Source organism: Bufo bufo, chromosome 1 (genome assembly GCF_905171765.1).
Source record: "Bufo bufo chromosome 1, aBufBuf1.1, whole genome shotgun sequence".
Classification (NCBI taxonomy): Eukaryota; Metazoa; Chordata; class Amphibia; order Anura; family Bufonidae; genus Bufo; species Bufo bufo.
Window position 1 is genome coordinate 230,398,174 of NC_053389.1, and position 22,795 is coordinate 230,420,968.

Consider the following 22,795-nt stretch of genomic DNA (forward strand, 5'->3'; position numbering starts at 1 on the left):
ATTCAAAATGGCTGACTTCAAAATGGCCGCCATGGTCACCACCCATCTTGAAAAATTTCCCCCCTCACATATACTAATGTGCCACAAACAGGAGGTTAATATCACCAACCATTCCCATTTTATTAAGGTGTATCCATATAAATGGCCCACCCTGTAGTCTACCTTTCCCAGTGGCTAAAAAACACCTTCATAGCATGATGGTGCCATCCCCATGCTTCACTGTATTTATTTATTTTATGCGCTTATATAGCGCTGACATATTCCGCAGTGCTTCACAGATATTAGCATCAAGCTGTCCCCAATGGGGCTCACAACCTAAGTTGTCTTTAGAGTGTAGTAGGAAACCGGAGTACCCGGAGGAAACACACGCAAACACACGCAAACACACGGAGAACATGCAAACTCCATGCAGATGTTGTCCTTGGTTAGATTGAAACCCAGGACCACAGTGCTGCAAGGCACCAGTGCTAACCACTGAGCCACCATGCTGCCCAGGGATGATATTGGTCAATGCCTGGTTTCCACCAAACATGATGCTTAGAACTGAGGCCAAAAAGTTCAATCTTGGTTTCATGAGATCAAAGAATCTTGTTTCTCACAGTTTGAGAGTCCTTTAGGTGTTTTTTTTGCAAACTTTCATGTGTCTTTTACTGGCTACTTTCTGGCCACTCTGCCATAAAGCCCAGATTGGTGAAATGCTGCAGTGATGGTTTTTAGCAGGGATGAGCGAATCGAATTCGGATGAAACATCCGAAGTCGATTTGCATAAAACTTTGCTCTAATACTGTATGGCGTAGGAGCTCCGTACAGTATTAGAACGTATAGGCTCCGATGAGCCGAAGTTATTGCTTTGCGAATAACACACTGCCGGGCGGAAGTGTGTTCTTTGACGTCGCCGGCTCTGATGGGCGTGTTTTAGCTTTTTACTGGCTAGGGCAGCGCTAAAGACCACCCATCAGTGCCAGTGACGTCACCGGGCTTCCTGGCAGCCCCATAGAGAGCCTGGTTCGTCATCGGAACTCTTAAAAATGTCTTTGCCCTGCGAGATTTAGCGTAGGGCAAAGGAGAGCATCGGAACATGAACTGCTTTGATGCTCAAGTCAGGGGGGCTGCCTGGGTGAAAATGGAGGTATATCCGGGTTCAGCTCTGAACCCGGACAACCCCTTTAACTGTTGTATCTGTGCTCCATGCCAGAGCTTACTTCCTGTTTCAGTCCTGTACTGTTGTTAGGGCTTGCATGGGTGTGTCTCTCCTCCCTTGTGAGGCAGCACATAGATGCCCTCTGTCTCCCCAGCCCATGGCTGGATTGCAGGAAGTATTTAAAGGCACTTCCTGCCTCAGCAAGGTGCCTGAGCAACTCATGGTCACTAGCTTTTCTAGTTGCTAGTGTGAAGGTGTTTTTGGAGTATCTGCTTTTTTGTGTACTAGACCCTGCTTTTGGATTTATCAGATTTTGCTTGTTTGTTGCCTGCCTCTGACCATAGACTTCATTTACAGACTTTGCTTGATCGCTGCCTGCCCTGACTTCGGACTTCCTGACCACGTACTTCCCCTTGGTGCTTGCACCAGTATCTCTGACCCCCTGGTCAGCTGCCACTGACTCGGGGACTGCTCTGGAGTGGCACCTGGCAACTACCCTAATGGCCCAAGCCTATCCTCACCTTCAGAGGCTCTATTAAAGACCAGGTAGTTGCTTAGTCACACCCCTTCAGAGTATAGCCAGTCAGTGGCGCAGTGGGTCCACACCTGCTTACATAACAAAATGGTTGACCTTCTGGAAATTTCTCCCATCTGCACACAGGACCTTTGTAGCTCAGAAAGGGTGACCATTGTCTTCTTGGTCACTTCTCTTACCAAGGCCATTTTCCCCCGATTACTTAGATTGATGGGGCATTGGGGCAGCCAGCTCTAGGAAGAGTTCTGGTTGTTCAAAACTTCTTCCATTTAAAAATTATGGAGGCCACTGTGCTCTAAGGGTGAGGCCACACAGAACAACCGTGATACAGTCAGGTTGCAGCCGCGTTGCGGTCAAGAACTGGGTGGCCAATCAGCCACAGCTGCCTTTCATTTAACACTGTATAGTCGGTCTTCATTGTTAATGGCCAAACGATTAAATGAAAGGCAGCTGTGGCTATTTGGCAATGCGGTTCTTGACCGCAGCACGGCCGCAACCTGACCATGTGGCCGTACCCTTAGCAACTGTCAGTGCAGCAGTTCTCTAGATCTGTGCCTCCACACAACCTTGTCTCTGATCTCTACAGACAGTTCTTTCCTGCTCATGGCTTGGTTTTTACTCTGATATGCATTGTCAGCTGTGAGACCTTATAGGGATTTGTCTTTCCAAATCATGTCCAGTCATCTGTATTTACCACAGGTGGACTCCAATCAAGGTGCAGAAACATCTCAAAGATGATCAAGATAAATGGGAGGCCCCACGGCTAACCAAGTGTCATAGCAAAGGGTCTAAATACTTATGTCCATGCAGCATTTTAGTTTTTCCTTTTTAATACATTTTCAAACATTTCTAAAATTATATTTTAATTTTTCATTAAGGGGGATTGAGTAAAGATTGATGGGAGAAAACTGTTTTTTTTCAGCACAAGGTTGCAAAATACTGTAGCTAAATATAAAGGTTCTGAAGATTTTCCAAATGCAGTGTATTTAAAGGATTTGTTTAATTGTCCTCTCCACTTTCTATAGGTGCCTTTCTTATTCCATACATTATATTTCTTATTACCTGCGGGATTCCTATCTTCTTCCTAGAGATCGCTCTGGGTCAGTATACTACTCAGGGCCCTGTCACTGCCTGGGTTAAAATCTGCCCCTTGTTTACCGGTAAGTTCTGTAGAAAATATAACTCTGCTTGAATGTATGCACAGCATTGACATTATAATGCTTTGTGGGAGATATAGTGTTAACAGTGGCTAAAGTACAGTGGTGCATAAAAGTCTGTAAACCCTTCAGAATTTTTTCAATATTTCTGCATAAATTTGACCTAAAACTACATCAGATTTCACACAAGTCCTAAAAGTAGTTAAAGATAATCAAATCAAATAAATGGGTCCAAAATATTATACTTGGTCATTTATATATTGAGGAAAATGATCCAATATCATGTCTGTGAGTGACAAAAGTATGCAAACCTTTAGGATTAGCAAACAGTTTAAAGGGGAGTCAGGTGTTTTCAATCAATGGAAGGAGATTTCTGAGGACCTCAGAAGAAGAGTTGTTGATGCCCATCAGGCAGGAAAAGGTTGCAAAACCATCTTTAAAGAGTTTGTAGTCCACCAATCCACAGTTAGCAGGTTGTATTACAAACTAGGGAAATGAAGACCATTCCCAGGAATGGTCAACAAACAAAGATCATGCCAAGATCAAGGCATGTTATAGTCTGCAAAGTCACAAAGAAACCCAAGGAAACCTCTAAGCAACTAAAGACCTTTCACACATTAGCTAATGTTAATATTCATGGGTCCACCGTCAAGAGGACACTGAATAACAATGGTGTGCATGTCAGGACTGAAACGAGAAAGAACATTGCTTCCGCAGTTCCCAGGTTTGAGGTCGCCCCAGCACTATGCTGGGTCCCTCTAGACACCGTTGAGGTGTCACCATGTGTTGCTGCTCACTGGAGGGGATGGTAAGGTGTGGTGCACCCCAATAGGAAATAAGTCCAGAGAGTCAGGGTTTGCAGTAAATCAGCTTGCTTCTTTAGTGGAGGAACTCAAGTGCAAAACAATGCAGGAAATGCACTGAGCTGGCTTCTCCAGTCTCCTCCCTGGCAGAATAAGGTTCCATGCTGAGGAAAGGCCTTAGCTAGCTATCGCTCTCTTTCATAAAAGTCTGACACCCTGGCCAAGGATCTGGTAGCTCAGGGTCTGAAGATCCCATTCATCATCCAGGGTATCCCTGTCTCAGCGTCTTCTTCTGGTCACTTGTGCAGTCTGGCAGAGTCTCTCCTACTAAACATGGTCCCCATCTGAAGACCCTTAGGAGCTCTGACTTCTGTACTTTTATACAGTTTACAACTGATCAACAACCATCTAGTGGGAGGAGGGAAACAATGTTGAAGTTAATGGCTGCCATAGACTTTTATTGTGCCTCAATACAAGTCAATGTAAATGAATAAGCAGTTTTCAGATGTAAACAAACCAGAGCTAAATCAGACTGTCAAAACTCACTGTGTGTTTCCCAAAATTTAGGTTCATAGACTGTTATGACAGCAATGGAAAATTTGTAGCTTCTCAGTGTAAAGACTGGAAAGTCCAAAAGTCTCTGAGTATTAACTGGCTCAGCACTTTTCACAGTGCAGTGCAAATACAGTTCAATAACAGTGTAAATGAACAGGAAATAATACAATAAACATATAAAATGCAGTTCATCAATATAAAACAGAATAAGTGTAAACAACGGCATAAATCTTAGTGCAAGTTAATCCTTCAAACTACACTAAAGCAGTGAGTTGATGGCTTTGCATAGTAGCAATAGAAGCAAATGTCCATAAACACCCAGACTCCAAAGTACCCTTGCTCCAGTACACTACATTGTCCATCTGCAGTTTGCAAGATAACCTGGACACGCTACTAGGCTACTGAAACAATGTTTTGTGGCCAAATGAGACCAAAATATAACTTTTTATCTTAACCTGTTTACATATACATACACCATATATATGCAACACACATACACATAAATACAGCATATATACATTACACACACATACCATCCAACTTTTAAAAAGCTTAAGGAGCTAAACTATGGAATAGAAGAGCTCATCTCCAGCTGCCGCCGGCAGAGCACTGGATTGGGATTCAGCCAGTAACACAATTCTCCGATTCAACTGTAATTTTAACAACCGGATCTGGAGAACCTGAGGGAACTGGCTGAATCCCATGCCTGGGTGTTGCTGTTGAAGATTATTTATTTTATTGGTTCCAAGGAGATTACTCCTTGGAATCAATTCCAGTCAGACTTGTTAGGCTGAGTCCACATGGGCGAGATTTCCGTGCGGGTGCAATGCGGGAAGTGAACGCATTGCACCCACACTAAATCTGGACCCATTCATTTCTATGGGGCTGTGCACATGAGCTGTGATTTTCACGCATCACTTATGCGTTGCGTGAAAATCGCAGCATGCTCTATATTGTGCGTTTATCATGCAACGCAAGCCCCATAGAAGTGAATGGGGCTGAGTGAAAATCGCAAGCATCCGCAAGCAAGTGCGGATGCGGTGCGATTTTCACGCATGGTTGCTAAGATGACAGTCTATTCACTGTATTATTTCCCCTTATAACATGGTTATAAGGGAAAATAATAGCATTCTTTAATACAGAATGCTTAGTAGGTGGTCAATTGAGGGTTAAAAAATAAAAAATTATTAACTCACCTTCTCCTCTTGATCGCGTAGCTGCCGGTCTCTTCTTACTTCTTTAATCATGAGTTGCCGGCTAAAGGACATGTGGTGACGTCATATCACATGGTCCAATCACATGATCCATCAGTATGCCCTACCATGCCAGGTATTTATATGGTAATATCAGGACTGGTGAAAGGTGTTTAGTTTTTGTTTTTTTATAAAAAATGTGCTTTGTCTGGCTTCTGCAGCTTCTATGTTTCAAAGTAAATAGCAGGCTGCAGAAAGCCGTTCTGTGATTAATCTGTCAGACTGGGTATCTGACAGTTTGGTCTCCAGTTGAAAGCTTTGAATAGCACATCATTACAGGAGAGTAGTGTGGAGGGAACAGTTCGAGCATAGTTCGGGTCCGTACCGAATTTTGGGGTGTTCGTGACACGGACCCGAACCCGAACTTTTTTGTAAAAGTTCGGGTTCGGGTTCGTCGTTCGGCATGTATTTTGGCGCATTTTGAAAGGCTGCAAAGCAGCCAATCAACATGCATCATACTACTTGCCCTAAGATGCCATCGCAGCCATGCCTACTATTGGCAAGGCTGTGATTGGCAAAGTGCAGCATGTGACTCAGCCTCTTATAAGCTTGTGCGCACGTCGGGACGTGCTCACTCCCGATGTGAATAGAACAGGGATAGACGCAGCTGATGCTAGGGCGAGAATAGGCAGGGATAATTGAATAACTGGAAGCAAATTTCTCTCCTCCACCTGTGATTCATCTGAACAACTGCAGCTGAGCTGCTTTTTTGATAGGGATTGGCTATTTTTAGAGTGGCCAGAGTGATTTTTCCATCCACATGTACCTGGGCTGACCGCCGGCCGCCATTTTGCGACTTTTAGTGCTGCAGCAGAAGCTGCCACAGTGTGCATTCCAAAGCTCCAAACAAGTCAGACATCTACACCTGGGATTCAGACCAATAGCGATTTAGCAGCACAGTCCAAGGCTATTTTTTTTAAAGGTTGTGCAGACCATTTTGTGGCACATGTTACTGGGCTGATAGGCGGCGGCCATCTTGGGACTAGTGCTGCAGCACAATCTCTCCCAACGTCCATTAATCACTTGTAATAGTGGTCTGTGCCATAGAAATCCTACATCAGGGACTTGGGTGTGCTTGTGTCACCCCTACTAATACCAGTCCACCTGTAATCCATACAGTGAAAAGCCATAAAGTATTCCAGTGAGGGAATTTTTTTTTTATTTAAAAAAGGCCAAGTTAGTTTATCTGGCGTTCAATATACTAGATACAGTTAGGCCTGCGTTTCATACATCTGGAATTAGCAAACTAATGTGCTGGGGTTGGGAAAACATATATGTACCCATACTAGAATCTGTCAAAGAAAGCGGTACTCACATATAACAGTCATTCCATCTGTAATCCATACAGTCAAAAGACTGAAAGTATTCCAGTGAGGGAATTTTTTTTATTTAAAAAAGGCCAAGTTAGTTTATCTGGCGTTCAATATACTAGATACAGTTAGGCCTGCGTTTCATACATCTGGAATTAGCAAACTAATGTGCTGGGGTTGGGAAAACATATATGTACCCATACTAGAATCTGTCAAAGAAAGCGGTACTCACATATAACAGTCATTCCATCTGTAATCCATACAGTCAAAAGACTGAAAGTATTCCAGTGAGGGAATTTTTTTTTTATTTAAAAAAGGCCAAGTTAGTTTATCTGGCGTTCAATATACTAGATACAGTTAGGCCTGCGTTTCATACATCTGGAATTAGCAAACTAATGTGCTGGGGTTGGGAAAACATATATGTACCCATACTAGAATCTGTCAAAGAAAGCGGTACTCACATATAACAGTCATTCCATCTGTAATCCATACAGTCAAAAGACTGAAAGTATTCCAGTGAGGGAATTTTTTTTATTTAAAAAAGGCCAAGTTAGTTTATCTGGCGTTCAATATACTAGATACAGTTAGGCCTGCGTTTCATACATCTGGAATTAGCAAACTAATGTGCTGGGGTTGGGAAAACATATATGTACCCATACTAGAATCTGTCAAAGAAAGCGGTACTCACATATAACAGTCATTCCATCTGTAATCCATACAGTCAAAAGACTGAAAGTATTCCAGTGAGGGAATTTTTTTTTTATTTAAAAAAGGCCAAGTTAGTTTATCTGGCGTTCAATATACTAGATACAGTTAGGCCTGCGTTTCATACATCTGGAATTAGCAAACTAATGTGCTGGGGTTGGGAAAACATATATGTACCCATACTAGAATCTGTCAAAGAAAGCGGTACTCACATATAACAGTCATTCCATCTGTAATCCATACAGTCAAAAGACTGAAAGTATTCCAGTGAGGGAATTTTTTTTATTTAAAAAAGGCCAAGTTAGTTTATCTGGCGTTCAATATACTAGATACAGTTAGGCCTGCGTTTCATACATCTGGAATTAGCAAACTAATGTGCTGGGGTTGGGAAAACATATATGTACCCATACTAGAATCTGTCAAAGAAAGCGGTACTCACATATAACAGTCATTCCATCTGTAATCCATACAGTCAAAAGACTGAAAGTATTCCAGTGAGGGAATTTTTTTTATTTAAAAAAGGCCAAGTTAGTTTATCTGGCGTTCAATATACTAGATACAGTTAGGCCTGCGTTTCATACATCTGGAATTAGCAAACTAATGTGCTGGGGTTGGGAAAACATATATGTACCCATACTAGAATCTGTCAAAGAAAGCGGTACTCACATATAACAGTCATTCCATCTGTAATCCATACAGTCAAAAGACTGAAAGTATTCCAGTGAGGGAATTTTTTTTTTATTTAAAAAAGGCCAAGTTAGTTTATCTGGCGTTCAATATACTAGATACAGTTAGGCCTGCGTTTCATACATCTGGAATTAGCAAACTAATGTGCTGGGGTTGGGAAAACATATATGTACCCATACTAGAATCTGTCAAAGAAAGCGGTACTCACATATAACAGTCATTCCATCTGTAATCCATACAGTCAAAAGACTGAAAGTATTCCAGTGAGGGGATTTTTTTTATTTAAAAAAGGCCAAGTTAGTTTATCTGGCGTTCAATATACTAGATACAGTTAGGCCTGCGTTTCATACATCTGGAATTAGCAAACTAATGTGCTGGGGTTGGGAAAACATATATGTACCCATACTAGAATCTGTCAAAGAAAGCGGTACTCACATATAACAGTCATTCCATCTGTAATCCATACAGTCAAAAGACTGAAAGTATTCCAGTGAGGGAATTTTTTTTTTATTTAAAAAAGGCCAAGTTAGTTTATCTGGCGTTCAATATACTAGATACAGTTAGGCCTGCGTTTCATACATCTGGAATTAGCAAACTAATGTGCTGGGGTTGGGAAAACATATATGTACCCATACTAGAATCTGTCAAAGAAAGCGGTACTCACATATAACAGTCATTCCATCTGTAATCCATACAGTCAAAAGACTGAAAGTATTCCAGTGAGGGGATTTTGCTTATAAAAAATAATATATTTCATTGTGGTGCGAGTTGAATCGCAACAATGAAGAAAAATACTATTAAGGGACGAGGACGCGGTCGTGGTGGTGTCCGTGGAGCCTCTGTTGCTGGTAGAGGACGTGGCCGTTCGGCCCCAGGCGCACACAGTAGGGAACGAACTCCCTCAACTAGCCGGCAGAATGTACCGCAATATCTCGTGGGGCCCAATGCCGCTCTTAGGATGGCAAGGCCTGAGCAGGTACAGGCATTAATCGATTGGGTGGCCGACAGTGCTTCCAGCACGTTCACCACATGGTCTTCCACCCAGTCTTCTGCGGAAAGCGCACAGGTGGCACCTGAAAACCAAGCCCATCAGTCTGTCACATCACCCCCAAGCATATCAGGGAAACGGTCTGAGCCACAAGTTATGCAGCAGTCTCTTCTTCTGTTTGAAGACTCTGCTTCCAGGGTTTCCCAGGGGCGTCCACCTAGCCCTTCCCCAGTGGAGGAAGACATACCATGCACTGACGCACAACCACTTATGTCTCCTGATGAAGAGGACATGGGAATACCACCACAGCAGAGTCACCGACTCTCTGATGATGACGAAACACAGGTGCCCACTGCCGCGTCTTTTTACAGTGTGCAGACTGAACAGGAGGAGGTCAGGGAGGGAGACTGGGTGGAAGACGATGCAGAGGACGATGAGGTCTTAGACCCCACATGGACTGAAGGTCGTGGCGATGACTTTCACAGTTCAGAGGAAGAGGTAGTGGTGAGACCGAGACAACAGCGAAGCCAAAGAGGGAGCAGGGGGCCAAAGCAGACGAGCCGCCGCCCCCAGAGTTTGCCTGCTACTGGACATCGCCAACAGGGACCCAGCCCCACAAAGGCAGCTTCAAAGAGTTCCCTGGCATGGCACTTCTTTAAACAATGTCCTACCGACAAGACCCGAGTGACTTGCACGCTCTGCCATCAGAGCCTGAGGCGAGGAATTAACGTTCTGAACCTCAGCACAACCTGCATGACCAGGCATCTACATGCAAAGCATGAACTGCAGTGGGGTACACACCTTAAAAACCAGGCACTCGCTGAGGCTCCCCCTGCTCCCTCTACCGCTGCTGCCTCGGCTTCCGCCTCGAGAGGAATGTTGCCACCTGCCGAGCAGCAAACAGAGGATGTGCCACCGACACCACCACCACCGCCACCGTCAACTAGCGTCTCCACTATATCACACAGCAGCGTTCAGCTCTCAATATCTCAAACCTTAGAGAGGAAGCGCAAATTCCCCCCGAGTCACCCTCGAGCCCTTGGCCTGAACGCCAGCATTTCTAAACTGCTGGCCTTTGAAATGCTGTCATTCCGGCTGGTGGACACAGACAGCTTCAAACAGCTGATGGCCATGGCTGTCCCGCAGTATGTGGTTCCCAGCCGCCACTACTTCTCCAAGACAGCCGTGCCTTCCCTGCACATGCAAGTGTCCGATAAAATCAAGTGTGCACTGCGCAACGCCATTTGTGGCAAGGTCCACCTAACCACAGATACGTGGACCAGTAAGCACGGCCAGGGACGCTATATCTCACTAACTGCACACTGGATGAATGTAGTGGCGGCTGGGCCCCCGGCGGACAGTTCCTTGGCGCACGTCCTTCCCCCCCTAGGATCGCAGGGCATCATTCTCTGCCTCCTGTAGCCTCCTCCTCCTACTCGGCTTCCTCCTCCACTGCTTCCACCAGCTCATCCGGTCAGCCACACACCTTCACCACCAACTTCAGCACAGCCCGGGGTAAACGTCAGCAGGCCATTCTGAAACTCATATGTTTGGGGGACAGGCCCCACAGCGCAAAGGAGTTGTGGCGGGGTATTGAACAACAGACCGACGAGTGGTTTCTGCCGGTGGGCCTCAAGCCAGGCCTGGTGGTATGCGATAATGGGCGAAATCTCGTGGCAGCTCTGGGACTAGCCGGTTTGACGCACATCCCTTGCCTGGCGCATGTGCTGAACTTGGTGGTGCAGAGGTTCATTCACCACTACCCCAACATGTCAGAGCTGCTGCATAAAGTGCGGGCCGTCTGTGCGCGCTTCCGCCGTTCACATCCTGCCGCTGCTCGCCTGTCTGCGCTACAGCGGAACTTCGGCCTTCCCGCTCACCGCCTCATATGCGACGTGCCCACCCGGTGGAACTCCACCTTGCACATGCTGGAGAGACTGTGCGAGCAGCAGCAGGCCATAGTGGAGTTTCAGCTGCAGCACGCTCGCGTCAGTCGTACTGCCGAACAGCACCACTTCACCACCAATGATTGGGCCTCCATGCGAGACCTGTGTGCCCTGCTGCGCTGTTTCGAGTACTCCACCAACATGGCCAGTGGCGATGACACTGTTATCAGCGTTACAATACCACTTCTATGTCTCCTTGAGAAAACACTTAGGGCAATGATGTTAGAGGAGGTGGCCCAGGTGGAGGAGGAGGAGGAGGATGAGGGCTCGTTTCTAACACTTTCGGGCCAGTCTGTTCGAAGTGGCTCAGAGGGAGGTTTGTTTAAGCAGCAGAGGACAGGTTCACAAGTCGCCAGCCAAGGCACTGTACTGGAGGACGAGGAGGATGAGGAGGAGGAGGTGGAGGGGGACGAGGATGACGCAAGTTCACAGCGGGGTGGCAGCCCAGGCCCATCACTGGTGCGTGGCTGGGGGGATACGGTGGACGATGACGATACGCCTCCCACAGAGGACAGCTTGTCCTTACCCATGGGTAGCCTGGCCCACATGAGCGAATATATGCTCCAATGCCTGCGCAACGACAGCAGAGTTGCCCACGTTTTAACGTGTGCAGACTACTGGGTGGCCACCCTGCTGGATCCCCGGTATAAAGACAATGTGCCCACTTTAATTCCTGAACTGGAGCGCGACCGTAAGATGCGCGAGTACAAGCGCACGCTGATAGAGGCGCTCTTGAGAGCATTCCCACATGTCACAGGGGAACAGGTGGAAGGTGAAGGCAGAGGAGTGGCAAGAGGTCGCCAACGCAGCTGTGTCACGGCCAGCTCATCTGAGGGCAGGGTTAGCATGGCAGAAATGTGGAAAAGTTTTGTCTCCACACCACAGCTATCTGCACCGACACCTGATACGGAACGTGTTAGCAGGAGGCAGCATTTCACTAACATGGTTGAACAGTATGTCTGCACACCCCTCCACATCCTGACGGATGGTTCGGCCCCATTCAACTACTGGGTTTCGAAATTGTCCACGTGGCCAGAGTTAGCATGTTATGCCTTGGAGGTGCTTTCCTGCCCGGCGGCCAGCGTTTTATCTGAACGCGTATTCAGCACGGCAGGGGGCGTCATTACAGACAAGCGCAGCCGCCTGTCCACAGCCAACGTGGACAAGCTGACCTTCATAAAGATGAACCAGGCATGGATCCCACAGGACCTGTCCCTCCCTTGTGCAGAGTAGTCCTTATTAACTGCCTAAAACATGTCTTGTTGTGCTACGGGCCACTTCTTTATTTGATACAAATTTTATGAAACCCACAGTTGAATGAAACTCTTCTCTGTCTGGGCGCCGGGGCCTAACCAGATGAAAGTGGCCGGTTAAACTAACGGGTGACATGAAGCCATAACCTCTGCCGTGCTACCTCTGTCTTCTGTCTGGGTGCTGAGGCCTAAGTCAAATAAAGCGGTCTTCTGCTGTGCTGGGGGATATGAAGCTAATCTCTGACCTCTCTCCTCTGTCTGGGTCCAAAGGCCTAAATCACTGAAAGAGGCCTTCTCCTGTGGTGTGTGATATGATGCCAGAATATGTGCTGTGGGGCCTCTCTCCTCTTCCTGGGTGCAGGGGTCAAATAAACTAAATTGTGGCCTACTCCTGTGGTGGTTGATATGATGCCTGATTCTCTGATGTGGAACCTCTCTCCTCTGTTTGGGTGAAGGGGTCAAAGTAACTAAATGGTGGCTTCTCCTGTGGTGGCTGATATGATGCCAGAATATGTGCTGTGGGGCCTCTCTCCTCTTCCTGGGTGCAGGGGTCAAAGTAACTCAATGGTGGCTTCTCCTGTGGTGGCTGATATGATGCCAGAATATGTGCTGTGGTGCCTCTCTCCTCTGTCTGGGTCCAAAGGCCTAAATCACTGAAAGAGGCCTTCTCCTGTGGTGTGTGATATGATGCCTGAATATGTGCTGTGGTGCCTCTCTCCTCTTCCTGGGTGCGGGGGTCAAAGTAACTCAATGGTGGCTTCTCCTGTGGTGGCTGATATGATGCCAGAATATGTGCTGTGGTGCCTCTCTCCTCTTCCTGGGTGCGGGGGTCAAAGTAACTCAATGGTGGCTTCTCCTGTGGTGGCTGATATGATGCCAGAATATGTGCTGTGGGGCCTCTCTCCTCTTCCTGGGTGCAGGGGTCAAAGTAACTCAATGGTGGCTTCTCCTGTGGTGGTTAGTATGATGCCAGAATATGTGCTGTGGGGCCTCTCTCCTCTTCCTGGGTGCAGGGGTCAAAGTAACTCAATGGTGGCTTCTCCTGTGGTGGCTGATATGATGCCAGAATATGTGCTGTGGTGCCTCTCTCCTCTTCCTGGGTGCGGGGGTCAAAGTAACTCAATGGTGGCTTCTCCTGTGGTGGCTGATATGATGCCAGAATATGTGCTGTGGTGCCTCTCTCCTCTTCCTGGGTGCGGGGGTCAAAGTAACTCAATGGTGGCTTCTCCTGTGGTGGCTGATATGATGCCAGAATATGTGCTGTGGTGCCTCTCTCCTCTTCCTGGGTGCGGGGGTCAAAGTAACTCAATGGTGGCTTCTCCTGTGGTGGCTGATATGATGCCAGAATATGTGCTGTGGTGCCTCTCTCCTCTTCCTGGGTGCGGGGGTCAAAGTAACTCAATGGTGGCTTCTCCTGTGGTGGCTGATATGATGCCAGAATATGTGCTGTGGGGCCTCTCTCCTCTTCCTGGGTGCAGGGGTCAAAGTAACTCAATGGTGGCTTCTCCTGTGGTGGTTAGTATGATGCCAGAATATGTGCTGTGGGGCCTCTCTCCTCTTCCTGGGTGCAGGGGTCAAAGTAACTCAATGGTGGCTTCTCCTGTGGTGGCTGATATGATGCCAGAATATGTGCTGTGGTGCCTCTCTCCTCTTCCTGGGTGCGGGGGTCAAAGTAACTCAATGGTGGCTTCTCCTGTGGTGGCTGATATGATGCCAGAATATGTGCTGTGGGGCCTCTCTCCTCTTCCTGGGTGCAGGGGTCAAAGTAACTCAATGGTGGCTTCTCCTGTGCTGATTGATATAAAGCTGATGGTTGTGCCATCTGACATGGTTGCCAGGGTCTGATTCAATGGGGGCCTACTCCTGTGGTGGGTGATCTAAATGCCTGATTCTCTGCTGTGAAACCTCTCTCCTCCGTCTGGGTGTAGGGGTCAAAGTCTTTCAAAGTCGCCTTCTCCTGTGCTGATTGATATGAAGCTGATGGTTGTGCCATCTGACATGGTTGCCGGGGTCCCATTAAATTGTGGCCTACTCCTGTGGTGGTTGATATGATGCCTGATTCTCTGATGTGGAACCTCTCTCCTCTGTTTGGGTGAAGGGGTCAAAGTAACTAAATGGTGGCTTCTCCTGTGGTGGCTGATATGATGCCAGAATATGTGCTGTGGGGCCTCTCTCCTCTTCCTGGGTGCAGGGGTCAAAGTAACTCAATGGTGGCTTCTCCTGTGCTGATTGATATAAAGCTGATGGTTGTGCCATCTGACATGGTTGCCAGGGTCTGATTCAATGGGGGCCTACTCCTGTGGTGGGTGATCTAAATGCCTGATTCTCTGCTGTGAAACCTCTCTCCTCCGTCTGGGTGTAGGGGTCAAAGTCTTTCAAAGTCGCCTTCTCCTGTGCTGATTGATATGAAGCTGATGGTTGTGCCATCTGACATGGTTGCCGGGGTCCCATTAAATTGTGGCCTACTCCTGTGGTGGTTGATATGATGCCTGATTCTCTGATGTGGAACCTCTCTCCTCTGTTTGGGTGAAGGGGTCAAAGTAACTAAATGGTGGCTTCTCCTGTGGTGGCTGATATGATGCCAGAATATGTGCTGTGGGGCCTCTCTCCTCTTCCTGGGTGCAGGGGTCAAAGTAACTCAATGGTGGCTTCTCCTGTGCTGATTGATATAAAGCTGATGGTTGTGCCATCTGACATGGTTGCCAGGGTCTGATTCAATGGGGGCCTACTCCTGTGGTGGGTGATCTAAATGCCTGATTCTCTGCTGTGAAACCTCTCTCCTCCGTCTGGGTGTAGGGGTCAAAGTCTTTCAAAGTCGCCTTCTCCTGTGCTGATTGATATGAAGCTTATGCTTGTGCCATCTGACATGGTTGCCGGGGTCTGATTCAATGGTGGCCTACTCCTGTGGTGGGTGATCTAAATGCCTGATTCTCTGCTGTGTAACCTCTCTCCTCCGTCTGGGTGTAGGGGTCAAAGTAACTAAATGGTGGCCTACTCCTGTGGTGGGTGATATGATGCCTGGTTCTCTGCTGTGGGACCTCTCTCCTTTGTCTGGGTGCTGTGGTCAAAATAATAGTAAGTGACCTTCTCCATTGGTGGGTGACTTGAAGCCTGATTCTGTGCTATGGGACCTCACTCCAATTAATATTGTTTAATTTTTATTTATTTTATGTTAACTCATCATTTCCCTATCTACATTTGTTTGCAGGGGATTTAACTACATTTTGCTGCCTTTTGCAGCCCTCTAGCCCTTTCCGGGTGTGTTTTACAGCCTTTTTAGTGCCCAAAAGTTCGGGTCCCCATTGACTTCTATGGGGTTCGGGATGAAGTTCGGGTCGAGTTTGGATCCCGAACCCGAACATTTTTCGAAAGTTCGGCCGAACTCGTCGAACCCGAACATCCAGGTGTTCGCTCAACTCTACAGGAGAGCTTTTAGCTGTGTGCTCAGGCAGCTCTGGTCAGCTAAATCCTGACATAGCACATCGGTAAGTGCTGTGGCAGGATTTAGCCAAAATCAGGAGGCACAGGCAGGAGCAGTGATCCGTACAGCACTCGCAGCAGCCACATTCCACCAGTACAATGGAATCCATACACACATACACCGCTGACATGTCTGATTCTACAGCTCTTAGGAGATCTGAAGTTCAGCTGCCTGTTTCTTTAGTAAAAAGGAAAAATCCATTAATAAAGTATATTAGAAAAATAATTTTTAGGACATTTGTAACATTTTTAAATGAAATAGTTTAAAAGTTTAGTTCCTTTTAAGTATTAAAGTTGCAGTGAGCACTTTTCTAATGCGCCTTTTTCTCCCAAAAAACTGTAGCAAAGCTACTGCAGTTAATAAGTGTGCAATTGTGCCACTTTTCCCAAAAATCAATTTCAAAGCTTCTACTGTGTAAGTGTAAATAAGCATATCACCATTGGCATATATTTCTGCCACAGATGTTGCATAATTGCGCCTTTGTTTTATGACTGTTGAAAATGTTATTAGAAATTCTGTTTAGCACAGACTAGTATACCTAACCTGAAACACTGGTTTGCTCACCCACCGTTTTCCGCGCGCGATGCTGCACCACTGCAATGAGGCCAGGACTTTCTGACACCTCCACATTTGGGTCGGTCTGGTTTCCACACCACCTCCTCCACATCCTCCTCCTTGGAGATCCTCCCGTCCCCAACAGAAACAGGGCAGAGAGTTGCATCCACTCCTCCTCGCTCCATTCATGTGGGTAAACTGAAGAGTTGCTATACTGTCTTACAACTGACTAGCCTGGGCGAGAGAAGCCACACAGCAGATCAATTACTGCCATCTTCTAGTGTACATAACATAACATAGAAATACATAACATGATATAACATAGCAGAACATAACATTTGCAGACACACCCATGTCTGGGGTACTGCAGGGACAACAGCTGCATTAACAATGTCATACCTCTAATATTTACAGTGTTCATTATAAATGAGTACACCCCAATAGATTTTTCAGAAAACCTTTAGTTTCCTTTCAGAATCAACATTTTCTATGGGATACCATACTACATAATACTCTCACGTATGGGCCATTGATTGCAAAAAAAGATTTGATCATGTTACAAAAATGAGTACACTCCAATAAAAGTCTTAGGAGCAAAGCCAAAGTTTAGATTAAAAAATTCTAGTTAACAAGAATCACAGTTGAGTCTGATTATTCATTAAACAGGTGTCTCGCAGACAGTTGACTTTTAAAAGGGCATTATTTAACAACCTTTACATGCAGTCAGCATGTAAACCTCTTCCCTTTACATGCAGTCAGCAATGGCACCACATGGAAGAGAAGTGTCACAAGACTTGAGAAAGAAAATAATTTCTTTACTCATGAAAGGTAAAGGCTACAAGAAGAGCAGAGCTTTACTTATCAGTCAGAAAACTATAGCAAAAGTAATATAATAATTTAAAAAAGATGGAACTACAACTATCTCACAGAGATGTCCAGGCCATCCACGGACGTTAACACCTAAACAGGAGCTTCTTCTGATGAGAAGGGTTGAAGAAAATCACTATGCAAGTTCACTGCAGTTAGCGTAAGAAGTAGAAAGCCAAACTGGTGTGAGTGTTTCCCATGACATAATACACTGCAGAGGAATGGCATGGTGTCATCCATGAAGAAAGTCTCTCCTAAAGCCCATGCACAAAAAATCTTGTCTACAATTTGTCAGGGCCCATGATGAAAAAGATGAAGACTAATTGGACTCTATACTCTGGAGTGATGAGATCAAGATAAATGTTTTTGGAACTGATGGCTTCAAAACTGTATGGCGTTGCAAAGGTGAGGAGTGCAAAGAAAAATGCATGGTGCCTACAGTGAAACATGGTGGTGGCAGTGCCCTCATGTGGGGCTGCATGAAAGCTGTTGGTGTCGGGGAGCTGCTGTCACGGCGGGGAGTGGGGAAAACCCCCCACCGTGCGGTTCAACGGGTAAAAGGGGATCAGCCTGGCCTAAAGGAGTGATAAGGGAGCAGGTCACCTCCTACCGCGTCCCTAATCCTCTCCCTGACTCCTCACCATATGAGCGGTCCCCGATGGTGGGACGGCTCATACACTGGATACCTAATATCCTGAGTCGCCCTGGAAATCCCTCACTTAGGAGCATGGGAGAGACTACCTGTTCATCAACAACACGGAGGAACAGGAGTCTCTAACTAAGGCCTGGCTGCAAGCAGGGGAAACACATACAGCTAAAGGAGATGGCAGGTAAGTGAAACCAGTAACACACTTACCTGCCATAGACACACTGACTGGAACCCATGCACAAGTGCTAGTGTCCACACCAACATTAAAGGACACAGCACACACCACGAACCACTCAGGAACCCAGGACACCATAGCTGCAATAACTTGAGACAGGGGAATGTCTAGTAAACATGACACCAAACATGTAACACCAAACTAGACATTCAAACACCCTGCACATAACCCACTCCATACAAATAGGGACAGGAAGGGAAGGAGACACCGGGATGACATAAAACATCTATGACCACAAGGGTGGCCCTCACTGGACAGATGGAATAAGCCAGGAACCGTGAACCACCAGCATACACCAAGGCTGAAGGAACCCAGAGCTTCAGGCATCCAGCAGAGGCTAAATAGCCCAAGCAGCCACACCTACACACACATAAACTCAGTGTTCACAAAACACTAGGAAGGGAGTTAACCCTTCCAACACCAGACAAGGGAAGGAAGCCACTTAAAGAGGAAGTGCACACACAAGCATACCAATCCAGCATGCGTGGCAACCATGTCCCGGAAATAACCCAGAAGGCCGAGACACTGCCACCGCATGCTCTGACAGCAACACGTTGCCGTGGGCAACCGCAAGTGTGGCAACAGTGTCACAGCGCAAACCAAAGGCCGTGACAGCTGCATTCCTTTGATGGCATCAGGAATTCACAGATGTACTGCTCTATATTGAAAGAGAAGATGCTACCATCACTCCGTGCCCTAGGTTGTTGTGCACTTTTCCAACATGACAATGTGACAATGATCCAAAACACACATCTAAGGTCACTTTTGCATTTCACAGCTAGGGGATGCGGCTGACACTCAATGTTGATGACAAAACTGGCATTGACCAAACATCACAGTGCGGAGAAGAGACTGAAACAACTGGACCATCGGACACACTGGTGAACATAACAAGCTGCATGCTTGATGGTTTATGTGATGACAAGCATATTTTTAGCATCAAGCAAAGTGATGACTGCTGAATAGCCATGCTTTTAGATCTTAGACATTTTGTACACAGCTTGCTACATCTTTTGCCAAACAGATGCCTGTCTCACTCTCCACCCCACCTCCACCCCCGAGTCACAACCTCCTGCCATCTGATGGGGCTACCGCTACAACAAGCAGATGCCATAGCTGCACTAACAGCTGCCACTTCAGTTGGCTGAACGTGAAGGAAGTTTTTTTAGATGCCACGCCAACCTGACGCAAATCAGTAAACTAATACACATCACCTAAACAATCAGGTTCAGTCAAACCTGGAATGTGCCCTTTCTTTGACACATATCCTCTTCCCTGACCCAATAGACTTCTGGAGGGGAAGATTGGGGAAATGTCCAGAACTGGCTTAGTTTGCTATTGGTGGACTGCATTTTTGGATCATTCGGTCAGACAATGACCCAGATTTACTAATGTGTCTGCACCTAAAGTCTGTCTAAAAAGTAGAACATCTAGGATTTCTACACTCAGCATGGGGACATGGCTTATCAAAAAAAGGATCAGCTCTTTGGGAAATGGGTGGAGCCTAATATGCGCCATTTTGCACTTAATTTCAAACTAAGCCACCCAATAGTTAGAACAAGGTCAGAAAAAAGTATGTGTCCTTGCACCACATTTATTAACCAGCCTGAGGCCCTTTGAAAGATCTGTTGCAAGTCTAGACAGCCTGTCTAATCTTACACCAATCTTTGCGTTTAGATCTAGGCCAATGCTTTTTCCAATACTACAATGCATGTATAAAAGCCAGCAGGCATCTGCCCAGTAATAGACAATTTTTGGAATTTTTTTAAATTTAAAAAGCAGGACAAATGCGACAGGGCAGCGAGTTTTCAACAGGCTGTTTTTAACACCATCAACCATGCATTTACCCATAATTACATGTCAGTGTCACTCCCACATTATTAACTATTGCTGTCTTTGTGTTAAAGAGCTTGAAAACTAAAATTCTAAAAAAAACTAAAAATAAGAGAGAAAGACAAAAGAAAAAAATGAGTCCCAGGAGAGCTCAGATTTTTATACACAACTTTTCAACTTTTTAGGGCAATCTGAGCACTTTCAATTCGGATTTTATTTATTGATATTTGAATCGAATCTTCATTAGAATCTGACCTAAAACGAATGTCTGCTCTGTGCCAAAGGTGAAGATAAAATGAAGGATACTGGAGTGTTTCCATATAAATGAGCATAAAATTTATTGAAAGAATGAAGTTCAAGGTACTACGCGTTTCGGAGGCAAGCAATCTGCGTCTCCTTCTGCAACATGTTATTGTCATATTGTTGTTTGACCGTGACGCGGTTGCTGTGCAGACTGGTTGCCGGTGACAACGTGTTGTTGTCAGTTTGCACATGCATTTCCCCTTTAAGGTGTGTCTCCCTGTGGTTTGGTGAGCGAGGGGTTAATCCTCTAGCTAGTGGGGATTTAGGTGTGTCCTGGGTGTGGCCACTGGCTTGACTTTATCTGTGGCTTCCTGGCTGGGGGCAGTGGTTCTCCACCTTGTTTGGTGGTGGAGCTCTGCTCCTTTCCTGGGTGATTCTGCCCAGTCCTTGAGGGTCACCTTGTTGGACATAAATTGTCTTCCTTTTGTATGCTCCTTTTACCCTACCTCACTTGTTGTATGTTAGGTGTGGGTTTATGTTCAGGGTGTGTTGTACGTCTTGATTGTTGTTACATGTCTGGGCTGTTGTTGGTGTTTGTCCCTGCATGTACGTAAGACGTTTTCCCTGTGTGTTGTGTCCTCCGGAAGGGGGTTGGTTTCCTGGAGGGGTGAACCACAAGCCTGTATGCAGCGCTGCCTGGGGCTGCCATGCACCTTGCGGCATGGGGGTCCTGGAGGAGTCTGGTGTGCTGGATACCTGTGTGAGTTGCTGGTACGGCGTCCTGTTTAGTGTTAGGGCTCCTGTACGTATGCACCAGTTCCAGTCGTGGAGACTTCAGCAGGTAAGTGTGTTGTCTTGTGTTCATACCTGCCAATTCTCTTGCTGTGTATGGTCTCTCCTTTTCCCTGCTTCTTGGTCTTTAGAGACTCCTGTTCTTCCTTGTCTTGGATGAACAGGACGTCTCTCCCCTGCTCCTATGTAAGGGATTATCAGGGCGACTCAGATCCCAGGTTTACAGGGTATGAGCCGTCCTACCATAGGGGTCCGCTCATACGGTGAGGAGTTAGGGAGAGGATTAGGGACGCTATAGGAGGTGACCTGCTTCCCTTTTCCTGGCTTCTTGGCCTAGCAGCTATCCTTTATCCTGGTACATTGTACGGTGGGGGGTTTCCCCCACTTCCCACCGTGACAGTTATTTGTTTATGCATCACACAAAAAATTTAATAAAAGTAATCGAAATGTCTTATATACCCCAAAATGGGAACAATGAAAACTACCAGTCATCCCTCAAAATTCAAGCACTCACGCAGCTCTGTGGAAAAAACATTTTCTTTATTTTTTAATAAAAAACATTTGTATTGTGCAACAGTAGTAATATACACTCACCTAAAGAATTATTAGGAACACCTGTTCTATTTCTCATTAATGCACTTATCTAGTCAACCAATCACATGGCAGTGTCTTCAATGCATTTAGGGGTGTGGTCCTGGTCAAGACAATCTCCTGAACTCCAAACTGAATGTCAGAATGGGAAAGAAAGGTGATTTAAGCAATTTTGAGCGTGGCATGGTTGTTGGTGCCAGACGGGCCGGTCTGAGTATTTCACAATCTGCTCAGTTACTGGGATTTTCACGCACAACCATTTCTAGGGTTTACAAAGAATTGTGTGAAAAGGGAAAAACATCCAATATGCGGCAGTCCTGTGGGCAAAAATGCCTTGTGGATGCTAGAGGTCAGAGGAGAATGGGCCGACTGATTCAAGCTGATAGAAGAGCAACGTTGACTGAAATAACCACTCGTTACAACCGAGGTATGCAGCAAAGCATTTGTGAAGCCACAACACGCACAACCTTGAGGCGGATGGGCTACAACAGCAGAAGACCCCACCGGGTACCACTCATCTCCAATACAAATAGGAAAAAGAGGCTACAATTTGCACGAGCTCACCAAAATTGGACTGTTGAAGACTGGAAAAATGTTGCCTGGGCTGATGAGTCTCGATTTCTGTTGAGACATTCAAGTCCGAATTTGGCGTAAACAGAATGAGAACATGTATCCATCCTCTGATGGCTACTTCCAGCAGGATAATGCACCATGTCACAAAGCTCGAATCATTTCAAATTGGTTTCTTGAACATGACAATGAGTTCACTGTACTAAAATGGCCCCCACAGTCACCAGATCTTAACCCAATAGAGCATCTTTGGGATGTGGTGGAACGGGAGCTTCGTGCCCTGGATGTGCATCCCTCAAATCTCCATCAACTGCAAGATGCTATCCTATCAATATGGGCCAACATTTCTAAAGGATGCTATCAGCACCTTGTTGAATCAATGCCAAGTAGAATTAAGGCAGTTCTGAAGGCAAAAGGGGGTCCAACACCTTATTAATATGCTGTTCCTAATAATTCTTTAGGTGAGTGTGTATATACTGTATATATATCCATATAGTGTCGCTGTAATTGTACTGACCCAGAGAATAAAGTTATCATGTTAGGCTTTCCGATCTTCTGATCCATGAGAAGAAGAGGGGAAAACAACAACAGGATCCTTTAAAAAAAAATGATCCTGTGGCATTCGTTGTAATCCGTATGAGCCATT

At 46.1% G+C, this 22,795-nt stretch overlaps 1 protein-coding gene across 2 annotated transcripts in view; it reads left to right on the forward strand.

Annotated features, from left to right (window-relative positions):
* LOC121004217 (sodium- and chloride-dependent betaine transporter-like) overlaps positions 1-22,795 on the forward strand; it is a 140,276-nt gene that overhangs the window by 11,341 nt on the left and 106,140 nt on the right. For both annotated transcript variants that reach the window (XM_040436389.1, XM_040436393.1), the window contains exon 3: positions 2,702-2,836. In XM_040436389.1, the coding sequence (XP_040292323.1) occupies positions 2,702-2,836 (135 nt within the window). The remainder of the gene's footprint in view (positions 1-2,701; positions 2,837-22,795) is intronic.